This window comes from Schistocerca cancellata, chromosome 4 (genome assembly GCF_023864275.1).
Source record: "Schistocerca cancellata isolate TAMUIC-IGC-003103 chromosome 4, iqSchCanc2.1, whole genome shotgun sequence".
Taxonomy (NCBI): domain Eukaryota; kingdom Metazoa; phylum Arthropoda; class Insecta; order Orthoptera; family Acrididae; genus Schistocerca; species Schistocerca cancellata.
Genome location: NC_064629.1, coordinates 554,701,114 through 554,725,169, shown reverse-complemented (window position 1 = coordinate 554,725,169; position 24,056 = coordinate 554,701,114). Strand labels below are relative to the sequence as shown.

The 24,056-nt window shown below is 39.0% G+C and overlaps 1 protein-coding gene across 1 annotated transcript in view; it reads right to left on the bottom strand.

Annotated features, from left to right (window-relative positions):
* LOC126185204 (hemicentin-1-like) overlaps positions 1 to 24,056 on the bottom strand; it is a 747,875-nt gene that overhangs the window by 69,563 nt on the left and 654,256 nt on the right. The window contains exons 51-52 of the mRNA XM_049928085.1: positions 12,963 to 13,085; positions 493 to 711 (exon numbers count right to left, since the gene is read on the bottom strand). Of these exons, the coding sequence (XP_049784042.1) occupies positions 493 to 711; positions 12,963 to 13,085 (342 nt within the window). The remainder of the gene's footprint in view (positions 1 to 492; positions 712 to 12,962; positions 13,086 to 24,056) is intronic.

The window sequence follows — 24,056 nt, the reverse complement described above, 5'->3', positions numbered from 1 at the left end:
GAAGTGTATCAATCTACTGCTGTCAGTGCTGACATTAACCTGACAATAATTTTGTATATTGTAAGATGATATGTGTTGATTTTAAGCAAATCATACAGTGTGCTGAATACCTGTAGCAGCATTGCCATAGACAAAAAAAGAATAAAAAGTACTGCACTGACATTAAAAAAGGAAAAAAAAACAAAACAAACTTTGACAGTTTTGGCAGTACATCATAGTCACAGAGTAACAAATTTTACATGTATAAGTGCTACTTATAACACAGCTTACCTGCTGATTTTGTACTTTCATGAACTATTACCATGTCATTACTGAAATTGATATTTTAATTCATATTTTGAATACATTAGACATACATATACCACAAAATAAAATTTGATCCATAAATCATATATTACAAAAACAAGAAGAGGCCACAAAATTCATCGGAAGGTATAGTTTTGTTAGACTATTGTATATGGCACATACTAGCAGAAAAAATTATAATAATACCTTCACAAATGCCATTCTTAACTGCAAAGCCTAGCTCACAGTCATCATTGTGGCTAGAGAGACTTCTGAAGAACTGTTTTGGTAGACGAGTTCTAGGTTTTTTAGGTCGTCTGACTGGCCTATTAACATTTAAATTATGTGGCATGTATTTGTTCCTGTCTTCAAAACTGTCTGTCCACTCTGCAAACTCATCATAATCCCAGTTCTCATTACCTGAAACTGAAAGAAAATACACTTATATTCTTTATTGATGCTGCTAAAAGTTATTTGTACATGCTGTTGTTAATTACATAAGAATTGACTGATGGTATATTTTTGTGTTCCCAGTTCCATTATCACTATTTATGCATAACAGTCAACGGCTTCACTGGCCATACTTGTAAATGAACAATAATTTCAGAAGATGAAATAGCCTGGGTGATGCAAAGACAGCGTTTGTGGCACCAGAAAAGACTGGAAACTCAAAAATATACTGTCTAGAATATTAGTCAGTTAACAGTAATAACTGTGGCTCAAGCCTTCAACATACTGAGACACATATTGCCATAGACTGGAAAATCACACAAAATTACATACTCAACATATTTTGTAAGCTTCAAAAATACACTTAGTTCTTACAGGAAAGAAGACAGCTCACAATAATATTGTGATATCACATGATTGCAGGAATGTCACTGATGCTAGGGCAGTTTCAAGCAACTTAAATTCTTATTAGGCAACTGTTTCTGGATAATTAATGACGGAAAAATTTAGCAACTCACATAATACAATACTGAATGAACTTTCAGCTATTGAAGTAAATAATATGTCCATGTTCCTCAGGCCAATAGGCCCAACAGAACTCCTTAACACCATTAATTTACTGAAGAGTAGTTACTCAACTGGTATTGATGATATTCAAGATTATAAAAATAACAGCAAGACACATACTCTCTCCTTTACTAGACATATCCATTTCATCCCTACCATGTGGTGTCTTCCCACAGCAACTGAAAATAGCAAAATTAATACCCCTATATAAAAAAGATGATCGGCAGTGTATGGGGAACTATAGGCCTGGGTCACTACTGTCAGAGTTTTCGAAAATTATTGAAAAAGTGTTCCTTTCACAACTAACTACATTCTTCAACAAGAACAAAATTATTTCTGAATGTCAACATGGCTTTAGGCCACAGCGGTCAACTGAAACAGCCACTTTCAATCTGATAAACTATGTCTTAAATGCAATGGACAACCACAGGAAAATTTCAGGTTTATTCTTCGTCCGAACAAAAGCTTTTGATGTGACTGATCATTCTGTGCTCCTGAGAAAGCTTGTATGGTGTGAGAGGTGTGCCAAATCAGTGGATTAAATCACTCTAAAGTAACTGAAATTAAGTGCATGGAAGGAAATGAACACCAGGTACACCTTTCAGAACCATGTGGAATAAGGAATGGTGTTCCACTGGGCTCTATTTTTGGGTCCCTTTATTTTTTGGGTATACATTAATGATTTTCTGTTGCACATTAGGGATTCTGAACCAGCACTGTTTGCAGATGATACCAGTCTATTGACTGAAGGAAATAAAGAAGAAAATCTTACTGTATCTGCAAAAGATATTACAAAAGAAGTGTTTTAATGGTTTATCAGAAAGAGGCTAATAGTTGATCCCCCAAAAAACAGTACTCATGAATTTCCACACAGATCGAAACAAAAATGCAACAAAACCAATAACATGTACAGATAACCAAAACATTAGTGCTCACTAAAACTAAATTTCTTGGGATTCATATCAAGGAAAATCTTAATTGGATCTCTCATATCACATACCTAAATTCAAAACTAGGAAGACTACCTATGTACTACCATTCTTTGCAACAATACTAATGCAGAAACATTTAGGTCTGTATACTTTGCTGATGTACTTTCAATACTGAAGTATGGTATCATTTGCTGCAGAAATGTACACCAGACTATAACAGTTTTCAGGAAACAAAAAGCAAATTATAAGAATAATGTAACAAGTGAGCAGCAGAAAACCATGCAAACCTTTCTTTAAAGATCTAAAGATCTTATCTCTTCCCTGCATTTATACATTGGAAGTAGTTGTGCATGTGAAAAAAAAAATACTGAGAAAAGAAGATGTTTCTTATCAAAACAAGTGTCCATGATTACAGTACCAGGTCAGACAGTGACATACATATTAGTCATTGTAACACCATTTTATGCCAAAAAGGTGTATATCATGCAGGAACTATACAATTATACAACAGATTATCATGACATATAAAATCTCTTTCTGAACTACAGAACTTCAAAAAGTCTGTGGCAGCCTATCTTCAACAAAACTGCTACTATTCAGTCTCACAGTATCTTATACAAGAAAAAACATAATTTGTATCTTGAACTGTAGAAATAAGTTGAAAATGTACAGTGGTTAATAAAATATGTAATTATTAACTGTATAGATCCAATTTGTCATAAAAATTTAAATGACGTATGTTTGATGTTTGTAAAACCAATAGCTAAAAAGGTTTCCTGTCCACTATCCTGTGTATGATATATGTACTGAAAAAGTGATTTATATGGACAAACAAATAAATAAATTTCTCTAAAATATTACTGAACCGAGGATGTATTATTGTAGTTCAGTGGCTCAGCTGTAAAATGCCAGACTAGAAAGCCAAAGGTTTTGTGTTTGATCCCCAGTCAGTTTTAGGATTTTTGTCTATCAAATATCACTTCTTTCACCTCTGGCGATATTTGTTGATGTGAGAAAGCTGCACTGTGGTTTGGAACCCATGTAAAACTGTAGGTCCTCCTATAACTGGCTGGTAAGTCATTTCAGAGTTTGGAAGAAGGTAACAGCATATCACCTACAGCAGCACCATGGCTAGTAAAGCCATGATGACCGCTTTACTTAGAAGCTATGACTGGTTACTGGAACAGCCATTCAACAGGATAATAGAAACGTTTGAAATAAACATTATAACAAGGAAAGTTGTGGCAGAATGTAAATCCCAGCATTTTGTGTTCAGCCAGCACAATGTAGATGCACAAAGGTGTTTGTGTGTGTGTGTGTGTGTGTGTGTGTGTGTGTGTGTGTGTGTACTCTAGCTTTTCACAGGTTTTTTTCTAAAATCTAGCAAAGCTTTCTTTTTCTTGTGTGTATGCCTGTTGAAAACTCAATGCTTCTGCTATTTGGTGAGTAATCTCCTTTAACTCTGAACTTTGACAATATTAACATTTACAAATATATAATAAAAAACTGAATTCACTTCGTTGGTGAAGGAATCACCATACAAGCTGAATCACAAAATCTTTTTTCCCAACATCAGATGTGACAATTTTTCTGATCCCAGTAATTGAAAAATCATGAGCCACAATCACCATCTGCATGTGGTGCTGATAGTATCTAAGATTAGTTATTAAAGAAGCCGGCCAGTGTGGCCGAGCGGTTCTAGGTGCTTCCGTCTGGAACCGCGTGACTGCTACGGTCACAGGTTCGAATCCTGCCTATGGCATGGATGTGTATGATGTCCCTGGGTTAGTTCGTTTTAAGTAGTTCTAAGTTCTAGGGGACTGATGACCTCAGATGTTAAGTCCCATAGTGCTCAGAGCCATTTGAACCATTTATTACAGAATATTTCTGTGAAAACTGTCACATCTGTATGTAATGTCATAAACAGCTCAATAAGTACTTGATATTTCTCAGAACATCTAATGACCTTCCATTAAATCTACCAAATATTTCTGTGTTGTTTGCAGATGACACAAATTTTCTCTTCCAGTCCACCTCAGCTTTGCAACTGAAATGCAAGGTTAATGGCACAACTGAAACACTTCTGTCTTTGCTTCACAACAATAAACTATTGCTAAATCCAAACAAGGTAATTTATATGCTCTCTAAACCATACTGAAACCATAATGTGTGTATGAAACCCATACATATTGAAGGCAAAGAAGTTGAACAAGATGCAGAGACAATTTCTAGGCATGCAGATGGCCATTTTACTCTTGTGGGACCACCACAGAGAAAACTTGAAAACTTTCGTTATGCATCCAGAATCCTCGGGCAGGAATGTGATATAAAAACTCTAAAAACAGTGTATCATGGACTTGCACAGTCAACAATAGTATACGGCATTCCCTAAAGTGGGAGGGGGGGGGGGTGGCTTTCTACAGAAAAAAAAATTCCTTACTCTATAAAGAATAATGAAAATAATGAACAGATTGTCAGTGGGATAGACCATTAAAACCATTTTCAAAAAAACTTTATGCATTGTAAGTTGCCAGTATTTGCAGTCCAGCAAGTTTCGTTTGTTTCCAATATATCTAGAGATCCACAATCATGACACAAGAATCAAAGCAAACATTCATCCGGTGATCCAAAGATTGAGCAGAAGTCAAGGTGGGCTGAGAAATTTGGACAGCATAGGCTTCAACAAAATACCCCTGTTGATTACGAATAAAAGCAATACCTTTAGGTAGGAAGGAAATGAAATGCTAATGTAGCATACTTTTTATTCTATTGACAAGTAACTGAAGGTAAACTTGCATTAACTATATGCACTCATCCTTTTTGGCACACAGTTTAAATCTTAAGAAAAGATTTTTTAATCTTGTTGTAAGCATAATATTCTATTTGTTGCATAACTTGCACAACTGTTTCAGTATAAGATGCACACACACACACACACACACACACACACACACACACACACACACACACACACACACACACACTATGTTTTTTAATATTTGCGTAGCTACTGTGAGCTTTAATATTTCTATATCTCATAGACATAGTCATTTTTGGCACTATGTGTCCAGTATTTTGATGTATAATTTTATTTGTTAACTATTAAAAGCATGTGAAAGTAAGTGGAACTTACTGTTGTGAGTATATACATCTTTTCTTGTTGCATGTGCCCTATGTTATGAAAAAAATACTTACTGTATATTTAACATTTTGTCATTAGCCTCATGTTTTTATGGAAACACAATGTAAAATTTCCAGGCTTTAAAAATCAAATCAGGGAAGAATCCTGACTGAGTGATGCATTACATTTGTGGAAAACAACTGCCTTTACATCCTCTGAGCAGGAGGCATTTAGCAATTTTCTGGAAATATTATCTACACTTGTTGAAACTTCAATCATAAAACAGATATGGTTTTCCTATCTTCTTTAATGGCTATAGAACATGTGCTTGTTTCTTTAAAAATATTAGAATAAGGATCTTTCAGTATTCCTTTAGCTTTTCCTATGAAGCCACTGCAGCCCATTTATTTAAGAACACTTAAAAACTGGTCTTTTTGTGATTGCCTATACGTCTTTCAACACCATTTAAAATGCCTCTATTTCAGTTGGTGCAGATCACTTCAGTTTCGCACCTCATAATTTACTACATTGTTCTAATTTCATGCTGTTAATGTGATATACAATTATAACTTTTCTCTAAGACATCTCTATTCTCATGATAATCACTCACTTCTTTGTGAATTTTTTGTGCCAATCCATACAGTTTTTCCTACATTTCAAAATTGCACTAATAAGCAAATTATACTTGGAATTGACAGCTTTTTCACAACACATGTGTCTACAATCTTCATATTGTAGGCATAATCTAAAGTCATAAATCGCTTCTTCATGTACTGACCTCACTGCTTTCCAGTGGAGCTCAATTGTTCAACAGCAAATATTTGTCATTAAGAGTAGGCCTCTGCTCATCATGGTTAGAGAGACAATTAAGAAATTTAGTATAAAAATACATCAAACAAGAAGGAAGATCAGGGGTAAATATGCCACCAACATTGAGGGCATTACACAGATGGAAAAGTAAAATGTGTTAGTGCACTAGAATTTGGAGTTATTATAGTGAGAAAATTGACTAGAAAAGCTGTAGGACTACATCAAAATTTCTGCGTCTGTTTTTCTTTTATTGTGTGTTAAGATATTTATGTAAAAATCCACAAGAACTATGACATACCTTTCAAAGTAACACAGGTCTACATTAAGGTAGCCCAGCTACTTCAAAAAAAGATATTTTGAAGGTACCTTGTATATTTTTATAATTAACAAGCTAGAATTACTCTGTCTGACAAAAAATGTGAAGCACCCAGAAGAGGAGGAGAAAATGAAACAAAACTTCATGACTTGAGAGGGAATGTGAAGTTATTAATCACATTACATTCACAAAGAACTTGGTAGTATGAGCCCAATTATCAGGTAGATCCTCTCCTGAGGCAAGTTGGTCCACAACTTTTGTAAGTGGTACTTGATGTTCTAGATACTAGCATTTGGACAGAGTTGACATCTGAGCTGGTCTCATACATATTCTACAGGAGACAGATCAGGCTATCTAGCGTGTATAAGCATTGTCCTGTTGGAAAAGGGCTCCACGATTCTGTTACTTGAGAGGTAACACATGAGGATGCAGGATGTCCATAACATATCATTCTGCCATCAGAGATCCCTCAATCATTACCAGCCATGACTTGAAGCCACAACAGATGGTTTACTGTACCATGATGCCAGGTGTAACACCATTATGCCTCTCCAAACCATTATGAGAATGGGTCCTCTTGTCAGGTCACTACCACACTAGCTGACAATGGACGTTCGGGGTAGTGCAGAACAGTGATTCACTGCAGAACACAGTGGTACATCCTTCATCAACAGTCAATGCTTCCCAATCATGGCACTGCTCCAAAGACAAATTTTTGTAAGTTGAAGGGGGATCACTGCTGTCAGCTGCAGTGGGACATTAAGTGGAATCAGCAGTGATGACTGAAAATGTGTACTGCACAGTGATTCGAAACTAGGATCTCCTGCTTACCAGGCAGGTGTGGTACAACCACTGCAGCATCTGGGACACAGCATTATTGCAACTGTACAGACCGTCTCGGTATGCCTCACAGCTGATCCACACTCCCATCGAATGACGCACTCAAATAAAAATTTTTGTGTTGTGGGGTTAATAACAGCCTACAAATGGGACAGTAATTCCCTAGTCCAGCTGCTACTAATCTCTGACTAATGATATGAGATGACACAGAATGTTGCAGAGAGTCCATTACTTGTTCTTGGATTGGAGACACAGATGTGAAGGGGTTGCACAGTACAATACAGTGATTCCACCTTGTTGTGGTCAACCAGAGCCTTCAAACTAGCATGCCTGCTCTCATGTTCCTATTCAGTCAAACATGGGTCCACTACCACATCCAAATGCACCAAAACTTTGGATACTGCACGATTCAAACAGCCAGCCAAACGGAGACTCACAATGAGTGACTTTTCGAACTCTGTCAGGTGCAAATAATGGTGTCTCACATGAATATGCAGCATCTCCTGGTACTTTACAGTGATAACTAAACATCTGACACTGTTCATGCCCCTAATGTACCTTATCAGGCCTGGTAATAACACTAAACAAAAACAACACTAATGAAGTCTGGGGGCCATTCTACCACTCACAGAGAATTGCAGCTCTAATCATCGGCACACGTACAGATTGTGTAATTGTGTACAAAGTTACATTGACCTCAGACCATGTTTCCCATGAGCTGGACTTTTTGGTAAGGCAATGTACACTGAAGCACCAAATAAACTGGTATAACCATGCATATTCAAATAGAGATATGTAAACAGACAGAATATGGTGCTGTGGTCGGCAACACCTATATAGGACAACAAGTGTCTCGCACAGTTGTTGGATCAGTTACTGCTGCTGTGATGGTAGGTTATCGAGATTTAAATGAGTTTGAATGTGGTATTACAGTCAGTGCACAAGCGATGCGACACAGCATCTCCAAGACAGCAATGAAGTGTGGATTTTCCTGCACAACCATTTCATGAGTGTACCGTGATTAACAGGAATCTGATAAAACATCAAACCTTCAATATTGCTGTGGCTGGAAAATGATCCTGCACGAATGGGACCAATGACGACTGAAGAGAATCATTTGATGTGACAGAAGTGCAACCCTTCTGTGTAATTAATAAGAGTTAGTCTTTTTTAATGAGCTATAATTTCAACTATATTTGTGACACACAAATATCTAAAACTAATATATTGAAAAGCAACAGTTTAAATATAGATAATACTCAATTTCCTTTTATAACTTCCATAAGAAAATGAAATCAAAACTATTATGATATAAAAGTTGGTACACAATCTGCATATTTATAAAAAGTCATTACATTTCGAGAATTTATAGCTCATTAGAAAACTTATAAATTGAGTATTCACAATGCATTTTGAATTTTGTCAAACATGTCATGTTGGGTTATAATCCAAGTATAATGTATTTAAATTGTGTCTTAAATAAAAATTTGTAAACAAACTTGTTTTTGACAAATGTTTATTCTAGGATCCTATTTTGATTTTTATAACACCGTAATATCACTTTCAGAGAAAAGTAAACATTAAAAAATGATCTTGTAGTTCTGAAACAAATGCTGATCTCACGTCCTTTGTACTACTGAAGAACAGGAACAATAGATTATATTCCCATAGCTATTGGTCATTATCAGAAGTAGAATTATTACGTGAAAATTGTAAACATCAGTTTTGTATTTAACATTAATCAGGTCATTCATTAGTGACCTAAGGATGTTAAAATTTAAACATTTTACTGACTCTGGACTAATTGCACATTTGGCATGAAAAAGTGAGAGGAAGAGATACTGTTTGGATGTACTACAAGGGGCAATCAAAAAGTTTACTTTCAAAGGCAGTACAGTCTAGAATCAGTATACCAGTCAGACAAAATTGCTATGAGCACTGAGGCAATCATCACCGGCCACTGTGCCCTAGCGGTTCTAAGTGCTTCAGTCTGGAACTGCGTGCCTGCTATGGTCACAGGTTCGAATTCTGCCTCAGGCATGGATGTGTGTGATGTCCTTAGGTTAGTTAGATTTAAGTAGTTCTAAGTCTAGGGGACTGATGACCTCAGATGTTAAGTCCCATAGTGCTTAGAGCCATTTGAGGCAATCATCTGACTGACACACCAGGTTGACGAAACCCATTTGGTAAAACATGGCATGTCCATGTCTGACAGGAATTATCACCCCATCAAGGTCTTTTTTAAGGGACTGAAGACTTGATAATCACTTGGCGAGAGATCAGGACTATAGGGTGTGTGCTTAAGTGTCTCCCACTTGATTTGGTGTAACTTCTGCATTACGACATTTGTGATATGAGGAACACGTGTTACCCTGAAGCAGCAGCACCCCTTGGAATACCATTCCATAATGGTGGTTTTTGACAGACATGCTGACCTATACACATTCTTCATTCTCCAGTGGATGTCCACCAGTGTTTGTCCTTCATCAACCAAGAAAAGAATAGCACCATGTAGGTCTTGTTTGGACACATTTGCTAATAACATCGCCAAAGTTCATGTTTCTGCATTTATCGCATGCACATCGAAAAGTCATGAATGCCACCCTAATCCTTTGCCTATATGTTGGTACTTATATACCTGCATCAGAGTCAAGCCACATTGCATGTATGCTGCACCAGTGCCCTGAAATGAGAACTTTTTGATCACCCCTTATAGAAAGCAGATACATTTTTTTAAAGTTCACTTAATGTCACAGTGTTGCACAGTATTGATGCTCACAGTAAAATGTTTATCACACTGAGTTATATGTGGAATCCAATGCTTGAATAAATCATGAAAATCACTTAAACTGATCTCCACCCTTTTTATTTCTGGCAACCAACTCTACTATTATAGGAAGTGTACCTTGTAGATTGTGAACTTCCAAGTGACAACTATGCAGTTTTAACATTTTAAAGACATTCTAGAATAAAGGTAAGTATGTGACTACTCGTTTTTCTCAAACGAAGTCAGAATGAGCATAACTGAATGCATATCTAGCATGGAATCAGGTACTAATTCCAGTCAGGAAACCAATTACCACCGTAACATCAACTGTACTGTCATTTAGCTTACTATTCAAGTCTCTAATATTATGATGGAAAATTTGCCAGTTTCTGCTTTTCAGAATAATTGATATCATTTTGCCCAAAAACAATAACTACTCAATGATCTGAGACTTTATTCTGTTATTTGACTAAGGAGTTTTTCCATGGGTCTTTATACAACAGGTGGACAGTAATATGGACGCACCACAAAAACAACACATCACCACACCTACTGTATTATGGTGTAGGACACCTGTTGGCTTTCACAACACCTTCCAGTTGTTTCATAAATACATGTCCTGTATTGTTTTCAAGGGATTCATATAGAATTCTTCCTGCAAAATAGTGGCCAGTTATTGGAATGACGATGGAGCTGGATATCTATCATGAGCCCTTCTCTACAAAGTAGATTACAAAGGCTCAATAGTACTAAGATCTGGTGACTGTTGTGGCCAGGGGAGGAGTGACAATTCATCCTCATGCACACAAAATCACTCCTGGACAATGCAAGCTGTGTGAGCAGGGGCCTCGTCTTCTCAGAACACAGTATCACCATAGTGGGATGAAACATTGTACCATGGGATAGACCTGGTGAGCCAAAATGGTCACATAATCCTTGGTTGTAATGTGAATTTGCAGAGTGAGCATGGGGCCCATGGAATACTACAATATGGTTGCCCAAATCATCACTGAACTCCCACCATGTTTCTTGAGACACAAACTCAGTAGAAGCTGGAAACAGTGTGGAACAAGACTCACCTGACTGAACCACTTTCTTCTACTGTTCCATAGCCCAGGTTTTATGGCTTTAGCTCCATGTTTTCCTGTTACAGTCATTTGCATCACTGATGTGTGGTATTCATATTCCAGCTGGCCCTGCAATTCCCAGTTCTAGAGCTCCCTTCATGTCGTTTTCCTGCTGACAGGTTTCATGAATGTGACATTCATTTCTGTAGTGACTTTTGCAGCTGTTGTCTCTTATTTTTCATCATGATCCTCTTCAATGAGTGTCTGTCATGATCGCCCAACACACTCTTCCATCTTTGTTGTGACTTCAAGGATGATGTTTTTCCACTTTCCAGTACGTGAAATAAATCTTAGATACAGTGCTTCTTGAAACACCAAAGACTTTGGCTACCTTGGTTGTGGAAGCACCCATCATACGAGTACCAACAATTTACCCATGTTTGAATTCACTTACCGAGGACATTTCACAGGTGGTGTTCATGGTCAAACACAACAGTATAACCAACAGGCATGGCTAGCACTGCATTTATGTTTGTGCATGCATTTCTTGTGGTGTTCCCGTATTCTTGTCCTACCCCTGTACATGAGTGCAGTTACTAAAGGTTGAAGTATTTATAGTGAGCTATCTGTGCAAAAACATTTGTTTGAACTGGATAAGGTTTCCCACACATTTGATAATACTACAAATTAATATAGCTAAGATGCATTCCATGGCTTTCATAATATTATCTATTAAATATTTTCTTCAATCATGTGCTCATTTGCAAAGCCGATGAAGAGTTCTGCATGATTGCAGCACTTAACGCACCATTCACACATGATGGCAGAGGTTTGTCATACTGTAAGCTTTAAGTGTTTTATAGTTGCAGTCATGGTATTAACAGCATTCAAACCTTTGTTGTATGCAACATCATTGGAGCCACCATAGATCACAAGGAAGGTTTTATTTGTTAGTTTATTAGAAGTGACAATTATTTCAAGAAGAACTTGTATTTCAGCAATCTCCTGGTTTGAAATAACTTAAAATGGCCATTTAACTTTTGATGTATTTTGTTTCTTGAATGACATCTCAAACATCGTTGTCACCCAAAAAACATCACTTTCTTCTTCCAGGTTCCATTGAAAAGATTAGTTTTACTTTTCTGTATTTGACATTACATTTTTGTTATGGTTCACCATGTATGTGAATGGAGACTGTGTTTGTCATGAACTTGTGGTTTGTAGAATTATTGTACCTTCTTTTAACTGAGCCTCATTTGAAATTTTGTCAAACATAATTCTCTGTTGCATGTTATTAAGGTTGAAACTGACTTTGCCCATGGTTGACACAAAATATGTTTCATTTGCAACAAGCATTTTCAGATGTTTTGTTAGTGGACAATGTATTTTTTGTTGCAACACTCACTTTTAATTGTTGTGTTATTTTTAATTCTCTCGTGTCACTTATGAGAACTTCTTGTAGAAGTTTAAAAGTTCTGAGATGCTTCCTTTCAAATGCATGCACAATATATTACACTTTCCGTATTTGCATTTTCACCTTTTTTTAACTTTTTTAATGTGTCTTTAGACTTATTTTTTTTAGAAAAAGTGTGGCTCAAACAGTAGAGAGTACTCTTGCAGATCTAGTTTACAGATGAGTGGCAGATTACTGATTGTGCAGTAATCAGCAGACATGTTTCACATGTCAAAGTTATAATGCTTGACAAATAAGCTCAAAAATCATGTTCAAGAAAAGAAATAAATGATAGGTGTTAATGCATAAATCATAAATTATTCAAAGATACATCCAGCAATAATAGAATTATACCTGTGCAAGTTCTTCGGTCTTCCATGAGATTATAGCCAGGTGGGCAAAGACACCTGAAGCTCCCTTTCACATTTTGACAGTGGTGAGAACATACAGATGGATCAACAAGGCATTCATTAATGTCTGAAAACATACAATAGAATAAAATTTGTATTGTCACATAGCATAACACATAGAAACTGGAGCATGAGTGACTCATTAATTGCTACTGTTGCTTGCAACTAATAAACAGTTTGTTATAAAATTTCAATAAAATAATTACATTACAGAATAAGTGTATGCAGGTCTCTACACATTTCAATAAAATCTACTCTCAGTCAAATACAGTTTTTAAAATCACAAATTATATATGACAGTAACTGATAACTTTTTTTATTAGAAAGCAAAAATTTATAGGTATTTTTATAGGGTAGTTCACTATTTTCTAGTGAAGCTTGTTGGCTCGATTTTTCATCATATTGTAGATCCTGCCTATTCTGTTTCTCTCTGGTCAAGGTTGAGGTTTCATTGATCCCTGGTAGTCCCAATCAATTGGCACATCATTCGAAATTTTCCCAAAGGCTCAAGGGGAGTTGATAATATGCCACCTTCAATAGCATTCCGTACCATATATCCAATTCAGCTACTGTATGCAGTAGAGTTTAAAACATGGGAATGGATAGGGGTAAAAACAATTCTGTAGAACTATGATATATCATAACAATGGCTGTATGTAGCAATAACTGAAAACATCAGAATGGGTATAGGTAAACATCAATTCTGTAAAACTGCCACACTTCATAAATTGAGCACTGAAATATAAAAGCCTGCAAATACTCTGTAATAGTATCAGTATGATTCTCAAAGTTGTGCTGATGACCATATAGATTTATGTTTCTTCCTCCTGAATTAAATTTAGCATTTGTACTACTTGTGGGTGATTGGACAACACTGCTACATATTCCATTATATTTATTACAAACATTATCTATTGTGAGACATGTTTAACTTACCTTTCCTCACACTTTTTTATGCTAGATATCCACAAGTTAGATTCAAAAGATTCACATATCACAAACATATGAATCATATATTTTTAAAGGGACTTAAATCAATTGACATACATTTGTGGGAAATTCTAAAGAATGGTTGAAATTGTGTAATAACTTCATATGGGCATCTTTACTGGCAATGTTATATGATGCAAATTTGAACAAAAAGGTCTTGAACCTAAGATCTTCAGAAAAAGACTGGCTCATGGTGACGAGGGTAATCAGACTCCCTCTACCTCTAAAACAGGGAACAAGAGAACAAGGGAGGAGTCTTATACTCCCACTTCTCAACATAAAGTACTATAGCATCAGTTTTCTGGATGGTAGTTATCCAACATGGACATCCACTGGCCAACATGACTTGCAGCAGATATAACTTGTTCACATGGCTCTCTTTTAGAATACTGGGGGTGACACAAGTCCAGGATCCAGTATCAGGAGGGTCTATCTGGACAAATGTGCTCTTATGTTTGTCTGTGGAAGGATGGGAACAGTGTAGTGGTTTAAGCAGATGGTGCCTACAATCTTTTCATGGGAGGAGGACAAGCTGCTGGTCAAGACACTGGCTGAGCTCTTTAAGAGTGCAAAGGTATCAATTTGGGCACCAAAACTTCTTAAGCATACTGCTCCAAAGACTGTTCGAGAAAATAAATATGCAGAACAAAAGGGTCTTGACAGAGTATTTGAGGGTAATCAACTGAAAGGTTATACCAGATGGTCAAATCCTTGCAGTAGAAGTCAGCAAAAAATTCCTGGCATTAGGAGTTCCACGAGCAAATTTTATTATATCATCTGTGTGCTTTAATAGTTTAGTTTCTGCATGTAAATTTAATATCTAATAGCCACAGTTCTCGCATTTTCATTTGTGTTGGAGAGTAAACTGATTTTGTGACATAATCAGTGTTGAATTATTTAGTTTCACCTGAGTTGATTGCTTCGGTAGTTAGGTTTTTCAATATCTGTGTATTATTAGACACAGTTCCTGTGTTTTATTCAGGGTGTACAGTAGAGTTGTACAGCATGTGCCGATAGTCTTTTTATCTGCATAGTTTAGTTTTCCACGGTCTTTAGTATGGATGGAGACTGCAATTGTCGTGTGCGAATGTGAACCAAGTTGGTGACACTACACTCTCAGCCTCAGGCTGTGATGGCTTTGGTTACACAGCTTGAGGCTGCAGTGGATGGGCACCACTGTTGTGGGCCAGCTGTGGGGATCCAACAGATGTCCAGCATGTCCAAGTCCTCCAATCAGTCCTCACCGGTGGCCAACCCAGTTACTACTAGCACTGAGGTTGACCCCTCACCTGTGGTTGAGTGGGAGGTCGCCTCAGGGCGAAGCAGGCTGCAAAAGACTTCCCAGGTGGCCGCACATAAGGCCTCCCCGGTTTGTCTGAAAAACAGGTTTCAGGTGCTGTCTGTGGCTGACACTCTCACTGAGCCAGATGCTGTCGTCTGTCCTGTTTCAGAGGAAACCACTCAGCCTGCAAGATCCGAGCAATCACAGAGGGTGGGGTTATTGGTAGTTGGGAGCTCCAACGTTAGGTGTGTTAAGTGAACCCTTATGGACTTGGCTGACAAGAAGGGAAAGAAGACCAACGTGCACTCCATACCGGGTGGCGTCATTCCAGATTTGGAAAGGGTCCTCCCATATGCCATGAAGAGCACAGGGTGCAGCCAACAGCAGGTGGTTGCTCACGTAGGTACCAATGATGTGTGTCACTTTGGATCAGAAGAGATTCTCTCTGGTATCGAGCAGCTAACAGAAGTGGTAAAGGCTACCATTCTTGCTTGAAAGATGAAAGCAGAGCTGCCCATTTGCAGCATAGTCGACAGGACCGATTGCGGACCTCTGGTGCAAAGCTGAGTGGAGGGTCTGAGTCAGAGGCTCAGATGGTTGGCAGCCGAGTAGGTTCCAGATTCCTTGACTTATGCCAAAGGGTGGTTGGGTTTCCATAGCTTCAAGAGGTAATAGAAAGCACTGATGCTCAAATCATCATAGGCACTGAAAGCTGGCTAAAGCCAGATATAAGCTCAGCTGAAATCTTTGCGAAGAGCCTAACAGTGTTTTGAAAGGATACGCTAAACACGGTTGGTGGTGGCGTGTTTGTTGTTGTTAGAAGTAGTTTAACCTGTCGAGAAATTGAAGTGGATACTTCCTGTGAGTTAGTGTGGGCAGAGGTCATTGTTTGAAACCAGAATAAAATTATAACAGGATCTTTTTACTGACCTCCCAATTCAGATTATACAGTAGCTGAAAGGTTCAAAGACAACTTGAGTTTGATTTCAAACTTGTACCCGACTCATACGATAATAGTTGGTGGTGACTTTAATTTACCCTCAATATGTTGGCGAAAATACAGGTTTAATTCTGGAGGTACACATAAAATATCATCCGAAATTTTGCTAAACACATTCTCTGAAAATTATTTCAAGCAGTTAGTTCATGAGCCCACGCGAATAGTAAACGGTTGTGAAAACACACTTGACCTCTCAGTAACAAATAATACTGAGTTAATAACGAGGATCCAAACTGATACAGGGTTGTCGTAGTGAGATTGAATATTGTAATCCCCAAATCCTCCAAAAATAAGCGAAAAATATACCTATTAAAAAAACACTTGACACCTTCCTGAGAGACAATCTCCACTCATTCCAAATTAATAATATAAGTGTAGACCAGATGTGGCTTGAATTCAAAGAAATAGTATTGGCAGAAATTGAGAGCTTTATACCAAATAATTAACAAACAACAGAGCTGATCCTCCTTAGTACACAAAACAGGTTAGAACACTGTTGCAGAAACAACAAAACAAACATGCCAAATTTAAACAGACGAAAAATCCCCAAGACTGGTGATCTATTACAGAAGCTCAAAATTTAGCATGGACTTCAATGTGAGATGCTTATAGCAGTTTCCACGACAAAACTTTGTCTTGAAACCTGGCAGAAAATCCAAAGAGATTCTGTTCGTATGTGAAGTATGTTAGCGACAAGAAACAATCAATGCCTTCTCTGTGTGATAGCAATGGAGATACTATTGAAGACAGTGCTGCCAAAGCAGAGTTACTAAACCCAGCCTTCAAAAATGCCTTCACAAAAGAAGACAAAGTAAATATTCCAGAATTCGAATCGAGAACAGATGCCAACATCAGTAATGTAGAAGTAAATATCCTCGAAATAGTGAAGCAACTTAAATCACTTAATAAAAGCAAGTCTTCTGGTCCAGATTGTATACCAATTAGGTTCCTTTTGGAGTATGCTGATGCATTAGCTTGATACTTAACAATCATATACAACCGTTCTCTCAACAAAAGATCCATACCCAAAGACTGGAAAGTTGCACAGGTCACACAAATATTCAAGAAAGGTAGCCCATATCATTAACGTTGATATGCAGCAGGATTCTAGAACATATATTGTGTTCGAACATTATGAATTACCTCGAAGAAAACTGTCTATTGACACACAGTCAACAAGGGTTTAGAAATCATCGTTCCTATGAAACACTTGGAGAAAGCTTTTGACAATGTTGACTGGAATACTCTCTTTCAAATTCTGAAGGTGGCAGGGGTAAAATACAGGGAGCGAAAGGCTATTTACAATTTGTACAGAAACCAGATGGCAGTTATAAGAGTCGAGGGGCATGAAAGGGAAGCAGTGGTTGGGAAAGGTGTGAGACAGGGTTGTAGCCTCTCCCCGATGTTATTCAATCTGTATATTGAGCAAGCAGTAAAGGAAACAAAAGAAAAATTCGGAGTAGGTATTAAAATTCATGGAGAAGAAGTAAAAACTTTGAGGTTCGCCGATGACATTGTAATTCTGTCAGAGACAGCAAAGGACTTGGAAGAGCAGTTGAATGGAATGGACAGTGTCTTGAAAGGAGGATATAAGATGAACATCAACAAAAGCAAAATGAGGATAATGGAATGTAGTCAAATTAAGTCGGGTGATGCTGAGGGAATTAGATTAGGAAATGAGACACTTAAAGTAGTAAAGGAGTTTTGCTATTTAGGGAGTAAAATAACCGATGATGGTCGAAGTAGAGAGGATATAAAATGTAGACTGGCAATGGCAAGGAAAGCGTTTCTCAAGAAGAGAAATTTGTTAACATCGAATATAGATTTAGGTGTCAGGAAGTCGTTTCTGAAAGTATTTGTATGGAGTGTAGCCATGTATGGAAGTGAGACATGGACGATAACTAGTTTGGACAAGAAGAGAATAGAAGCTTTCGAAATGTGGTGCTACAGAAGAATGCTGAAAATAAGGTGGGTAGATCACGTAACTAATGAGGAGGTATTGAATAGGATTGGGGAAAAGAGAAGTTTGTGGCACAACTTGACTAGAAGAAGGGATCGGTTGGTAGGACATGTTCTGAGGCATCGAGGGATCACAAATTTAGCATTGGAGGGCAGCGTGAAGGGTAAAAATCGTAGAGGGAGACCAAGAGATGAATACACTAAGCAGATTCAGAAAGATGTAGGTTGCAGTAGGTACTGGGAGATGAAGAAGCTTGCACAGGATAGAGTAGCATGGAGAGCTGCATCAAACCAGTCTCAGGACTGAAGACCACAACAACAACATGAAACACAACCAGCCCTTTATTCACATGTGGCGTCGAGTGCTATTGACAAGGGATTTCAGATCAGTTCTGTATTTCTGAAAGGCTTTTGACACTGTACCACACAAGTGGCTCATAGTGAAATTGCATGCTTATGGAATATCGTCTCAGTTATGTGACTGAATCTGTGATTTCCTGTCAGAGAGGTCACAGTTTGTAGTAACTGACAGAAAGTCATCGAGTAAAACAGAAGTTATTTCTGGAGTTCCCCAAGGTAGTGTTATAAGCCCTTTGCTGTTCCTTATCTATATAAATGATTTGGGAGACAATCTGAGCAGCTGTCTTAGGTTGTTTGCAGATGATGCTGTCATTTATTGACTATTAAAGTCATCAGAATATCAAAACAAATTGCTAAATGATTTAGAAAAGATATCAGAATGGTGCAAAAATTGACAGTTGACTCTAAATAACTAAAAGTGTGAGGGCATCCACATGAGTGCTAAAAGGAATTCGTTAAACTTCAGTTATGTGATAAATCAGTCTAATCTAAAACCCATAAATTCAACTAAATACCTATGTGTCACAATTACGAACAACTTAAATTGGAAGTAACACATAGAAAATGTTGTGAGGAAGGCTAACCAAAGACTGTGTTTTATTGGCAGGACACTTAGAAAATGTAACAGATCTACTAAGGAGACTGCCTACACTACACTTGTCTGTCCTCTTTTAGAATGCTGCTGCACGGTGTGGGATCCTTACCAGATAGGACTGATGGAGTACATTGAAAAAGTTCAAAGAAGCACAGCACATTTTTTATTATCGCAAAATATGGGAGAGAGTGTCACAGAAATGATACAAGATTTGGGCTGGACATCATTAAAAGAAAGGCATTTTTCATTGCGACGGAATCTTCACACAAAATTCCATTCACCAACTTTCTCCTCTGAATGCAAAAATATTTTGTTGACATTGACCTCCATAGGGAGAAACAATCACCACAATAAAATAAGGGAAATCAGAGCTTGTACGGATAGATGTAGGTGTTAGTTCTTTCCGTGCGCTATACGAGATTGGAATAATAGAGAATTGTGAAGGTGGCTCGATGAACCCTCTGCCAGGCACTAAAATGTGATTTGCAGAGTATCCATGTAGATGTAGATGTAGATTCATGCTAATGGCAGGCTTCTGCTCCAGGGACTTAGTGACCATTAGGATAAAACAGTGTGAGGAAGGAAGCACGATGGAAATCGTATTGGCCTCAGCCTACCTTCTCTACGAGGGTGGAACTAATCCTTTCCAGGAAGTGAGGAGGCTGGTAGATAGCTGTTCACAGTAAAATGAATAACTGCTGGTTGGTTGCGATGCCAATGCCTGCAACCCATTGTGGGGAAGCAGCAACACCAACATCAGAGCTGAGCACCTACCCAAACTACTACTAGAAAATAGTCTAGATATCTTGAATAGGGATAGCAAACCTACTTTCAGGAACAGAAGAAGGGAAGATGTTATGAAATAGCTTTCTGCGTACTTCTGTCAAACTGTGGCATGTGGTAGTGGAGCAATCCTTACCTGACCACAAGTATATTAGGTTTGCAGTTGAAACAGGCATTAAACAGATCATGACCCACAAGAATCCTACAACAAGAGACTGGGACTGATATAACAAAGACATAAAGTCACACTTATCTGAAGTCAGAATTTCAATAAGGAACCCCGTAGATTTTGAGGAAATGGCAGACACAGTGACATCTGCCAATACGACCTTGTATTTAGGAAACTGTCCAGTCATGAAGAAGTGCACAAATAGGAATGTACCTTGATGGAACAACAAGCTGGAAGAGCAAAGGAAGTAGGTAAGCAGACTGTTCAACCATGAAAGGAAGAAAGGACAATGGCAAAATATCAAGAGACTGTTGTCAAATGCACATTTGCAATCAAGGAAACAAAGCTATCTTCCTGGAAGGTATTTTGTAAGCTATTTGTGTTAGACTTCATAAGATCTTCATTAGCAAGCCAACTAATCCAGGAGGTACTTTAAGGAAGGAGGATAGTGAATACACAAGAACAGTGGGTGAGATGCTGCACATCCTCCTCAAGAATTATATTGCTCAATGCACTCTGACAGATAACAAAGACCAGAAGTTTGTCCCTACGAGAGACTATTTTACAGGTAATGAAAGGTAAGACTGGGAATTTGCCAGAGGCTGTGTTGATTTAAAAAAAATCCAATGGGCAGTGTGACAATTTCTATCATTCAAGACACCATGCCCAGATGATATCCTTCCAGTTTTACTGTAACAACAGGATATATTTAATTAGATTCCTATTTAGACTGTTTAGGATCAGCCTAGCAGCAGGAATCACTCCTAATGCTTGGAGGACAGTGAGGGTTATTTTCATTCCAAAGCCAAGGAGGACTAATCATGCCAAGGCCAAGGATATGAAAGTGATCAGTCTGTCCTCCTACCTTTCAAAGACATTACAAATCTGGTTAATGTGTATGTTTGAGAGAAGAGGTTAACTGAGGTTCCTGGGGGCTTTTAACAATACAAACTATGAATCAATGGTTAGAGCTGCAGAAGAACACGGCACTGAGACCACCATATGCAGGTGGATTAAGACCATTCTAAGTATAAGGTACAAGCCACTATGATGAATGGGAAAATGGTGATCAATATCACCAGGGGGTGCCCACAAGGAGTGCTATGTCCCCAGTGCTGTGGAACCTAGTGGAGAGTGAACTTATTGAAGAGTTAAATACTAGAGGATACTTCTGCCAAAGATATGTAGACGATGTAGTCGCAGTAATAGTTGGCAAATTTTCTAGTACTATTAGGGCAATGTGCACTAGACATTGTGAAAAACTGGTGCAGAAAACAAGGTCTATGAGTTAATCCCAAGAAACTGTTGTAGTAATAGTCAGCAGCCAGTAGGCCAGGCAGAGTAAACAGGGGGCGGAGCTGCAATGGCATTATTGCTCGCACAATGTGTTTAGTGTGAAGTAACAGTGAGGCAGGGAACTGCAGCGTTGCTTGAAGTTATTGTGATGTATGAGGTGGGGGCACTAGGCCAGAGCCAGGAGTGTGATGTGTAAATGGCTGACATATGGGAATTTACCCCTGCCATAGTTTCTGTCTCTCCCTGACACGACGTCAGAAGAGAGGGGAAAAGCAATATAAATAGTCAGGCACATTTAGCTTGGGCAACGGCCTTGCCGCAGTGGCTACACAGGTTCCTGTGAGATCACCGAAGTTAAGTGCTGTCGGGCATGGTCGGCACTTGGATGGGTGACCAAACTGACCACCATGCGCTGTTGTCATTTTTCGGGGTGCACTCAACCTAGTGATGCCAATTGAGGGACTACTCGACCGCACAGTAGCGGCTTCGGTCAAGAATACCATCATAACGACCAGGAGAGAAGTGTGCTGACCCCACAACCCTCCTATCCGCATCCTCCACTGAGGATGACATGGCAGTTGGATGGTCCCGGTAGGCCACTTGTGGCCTGAAGACGGAGTAGATTTAGCTTGAGGTGTGTGCCAGTTCAGTCAAGAGTCGGATGAGACCTGTGCTGGTCTACGCTTGTAGGGGCCAGTCTGGCAGCGATGTTGTAAATATTCTATGTAAATCTGTACTTTATTTCCATCTACTTGTTCAGGCTGTATTCCGCCTCTGGGGACACAACACCGGGGTGGGACAGAATGGCAGCCGGGTACTTGGAGACTGCATGGTCTGCCTGAAGAAGGGCAGTGGCAGCGGTCAGCAGCGGGTCCAGGACAGGCCATGTTTGCTTCCCATGTGGCGTACCAGGGTCCGGGCAAGGTGTGCACTGCAGGAAGTGTGGCAGCGGTGCGGCATCGCCAGTGTCGGTGGTGGGTGTTGCCAAACGGCACCACTAGCGGCAAGTTGCGGCACACCATCCAGGAAGGCGCGGGTTCGAGTCCAGTCCTGTCCTGGGAGCAGCAGCAGCTGAGGGCCACAGGTGACCAGTACAACCACCTTCATCCTATGGTCGGACAGAGCAGGCCAAACTGGGTGGAGGGCGAAGGGGACCAGGGACTGTAATAGTCTCTGGAATTGCGGGCAGTAAAGCAGTGCCAGTTGCTACACCCCGGCAGGCGGCAACCGGGTGAGCACAGCTGACTTCCATTGTCAGGTGGTCTTGATGACCATAGCAGCGGTGTTGGCAGTCCAGAAGAACCGAGATGGCCAGACTCACAGAACAGCGCACGGGCAGCATGCCGACATTACACTTCTGTTAACTAGCTGAATAAAGGAATACTTCCGAATACCGCTGTATCACTCTGCACTGCCCCTTGAAGCTATTGAACTTGCTTGGCCCCCTGACGAATAGCAGCGCGGTGGGTCCCAGCTTCAGCTCGGCCATCTGGAGTCCCGGGTTCAGCCATCAATGCCCCACAATAGTGCTATCAGAGTGTGCACTGAGGAGAATTTGCATAGGGGTTACAAGGATCATAGTGTCTATATTTATTCAGAGAGCCAAGAAGCTGTGAAATCTATATCAGCCCCTGAAATGATATCAAAGATCATTGCAGAATGCCACAAAGTCAGGAGACTAGGGGAAAGCAGCAGGTAAAGCCTGGTAACTGGCAAAATTAGTGGCAGTGAACAAGTTGACAGACTGGTCAGGACAGGTGCAACAACTCCATTTATTGGACCAAAACCTGTCCTAACTCTGACTAAGGCAATGGTAAAATGAAAACTGTGTAGCTGGATCAGGGACCAGCATTTAGAATATTGGACTACGGTCCAAAAACAAAAACATGGCAAACTAATGATGCTGAAGCCGTGTTTCAAGAGAAGTTGTGTCATCCTGAACAGGAAACAGATTAAACTCATCATAGGACTCACAACTGGCCATGTGAACTTTAAAGAAACACCTACACATAATGGGTATGAAGGAAAAAGCCCCTAACTGTAGAGTATGAGGTGAGGATGAAACCATGCCACGTCCAATCTTCCAGTGCGAAGCTCTGGAGCACAAAAGACACAGAACATTTGGGTCGGTAGAGGCTTAAGAAATTGTGTATAATAAAGAACTAGTAAAGTGTCTCCTACTACTTCTAAAGGGTACCTGTTAACCTTACTAGAATCACAGGGAATGAGACCACACAATAAACTCAATTTCAGTGCAGTCAATAGTAGCCTCAGATCACTGTTGTTCTACCCTCCATGCATTTGTGCATGGGGCTGTAGAACAGGGAGACCACCAACAAAACTTTATGAATTTCATGATTCATCAATAAGAATCCCTTCCTAGTCACTCAAAACCTGTACAATATTCCTGAGTGTCATTTTTAAGGTTTGAAGCTATGGTCAAGATACTCTGTCCTCACTAATCCAAACATGATAATCCTCCACTAAATTTCACTTCATCTTCTGCTCTGTGAGCCACCTCCTTGCACGTTGCCCTCTACCTGTCTGATGTTCCGACAAATATCATTGTAGATATTAATCAAAGCAACCAACTACCAACAATGC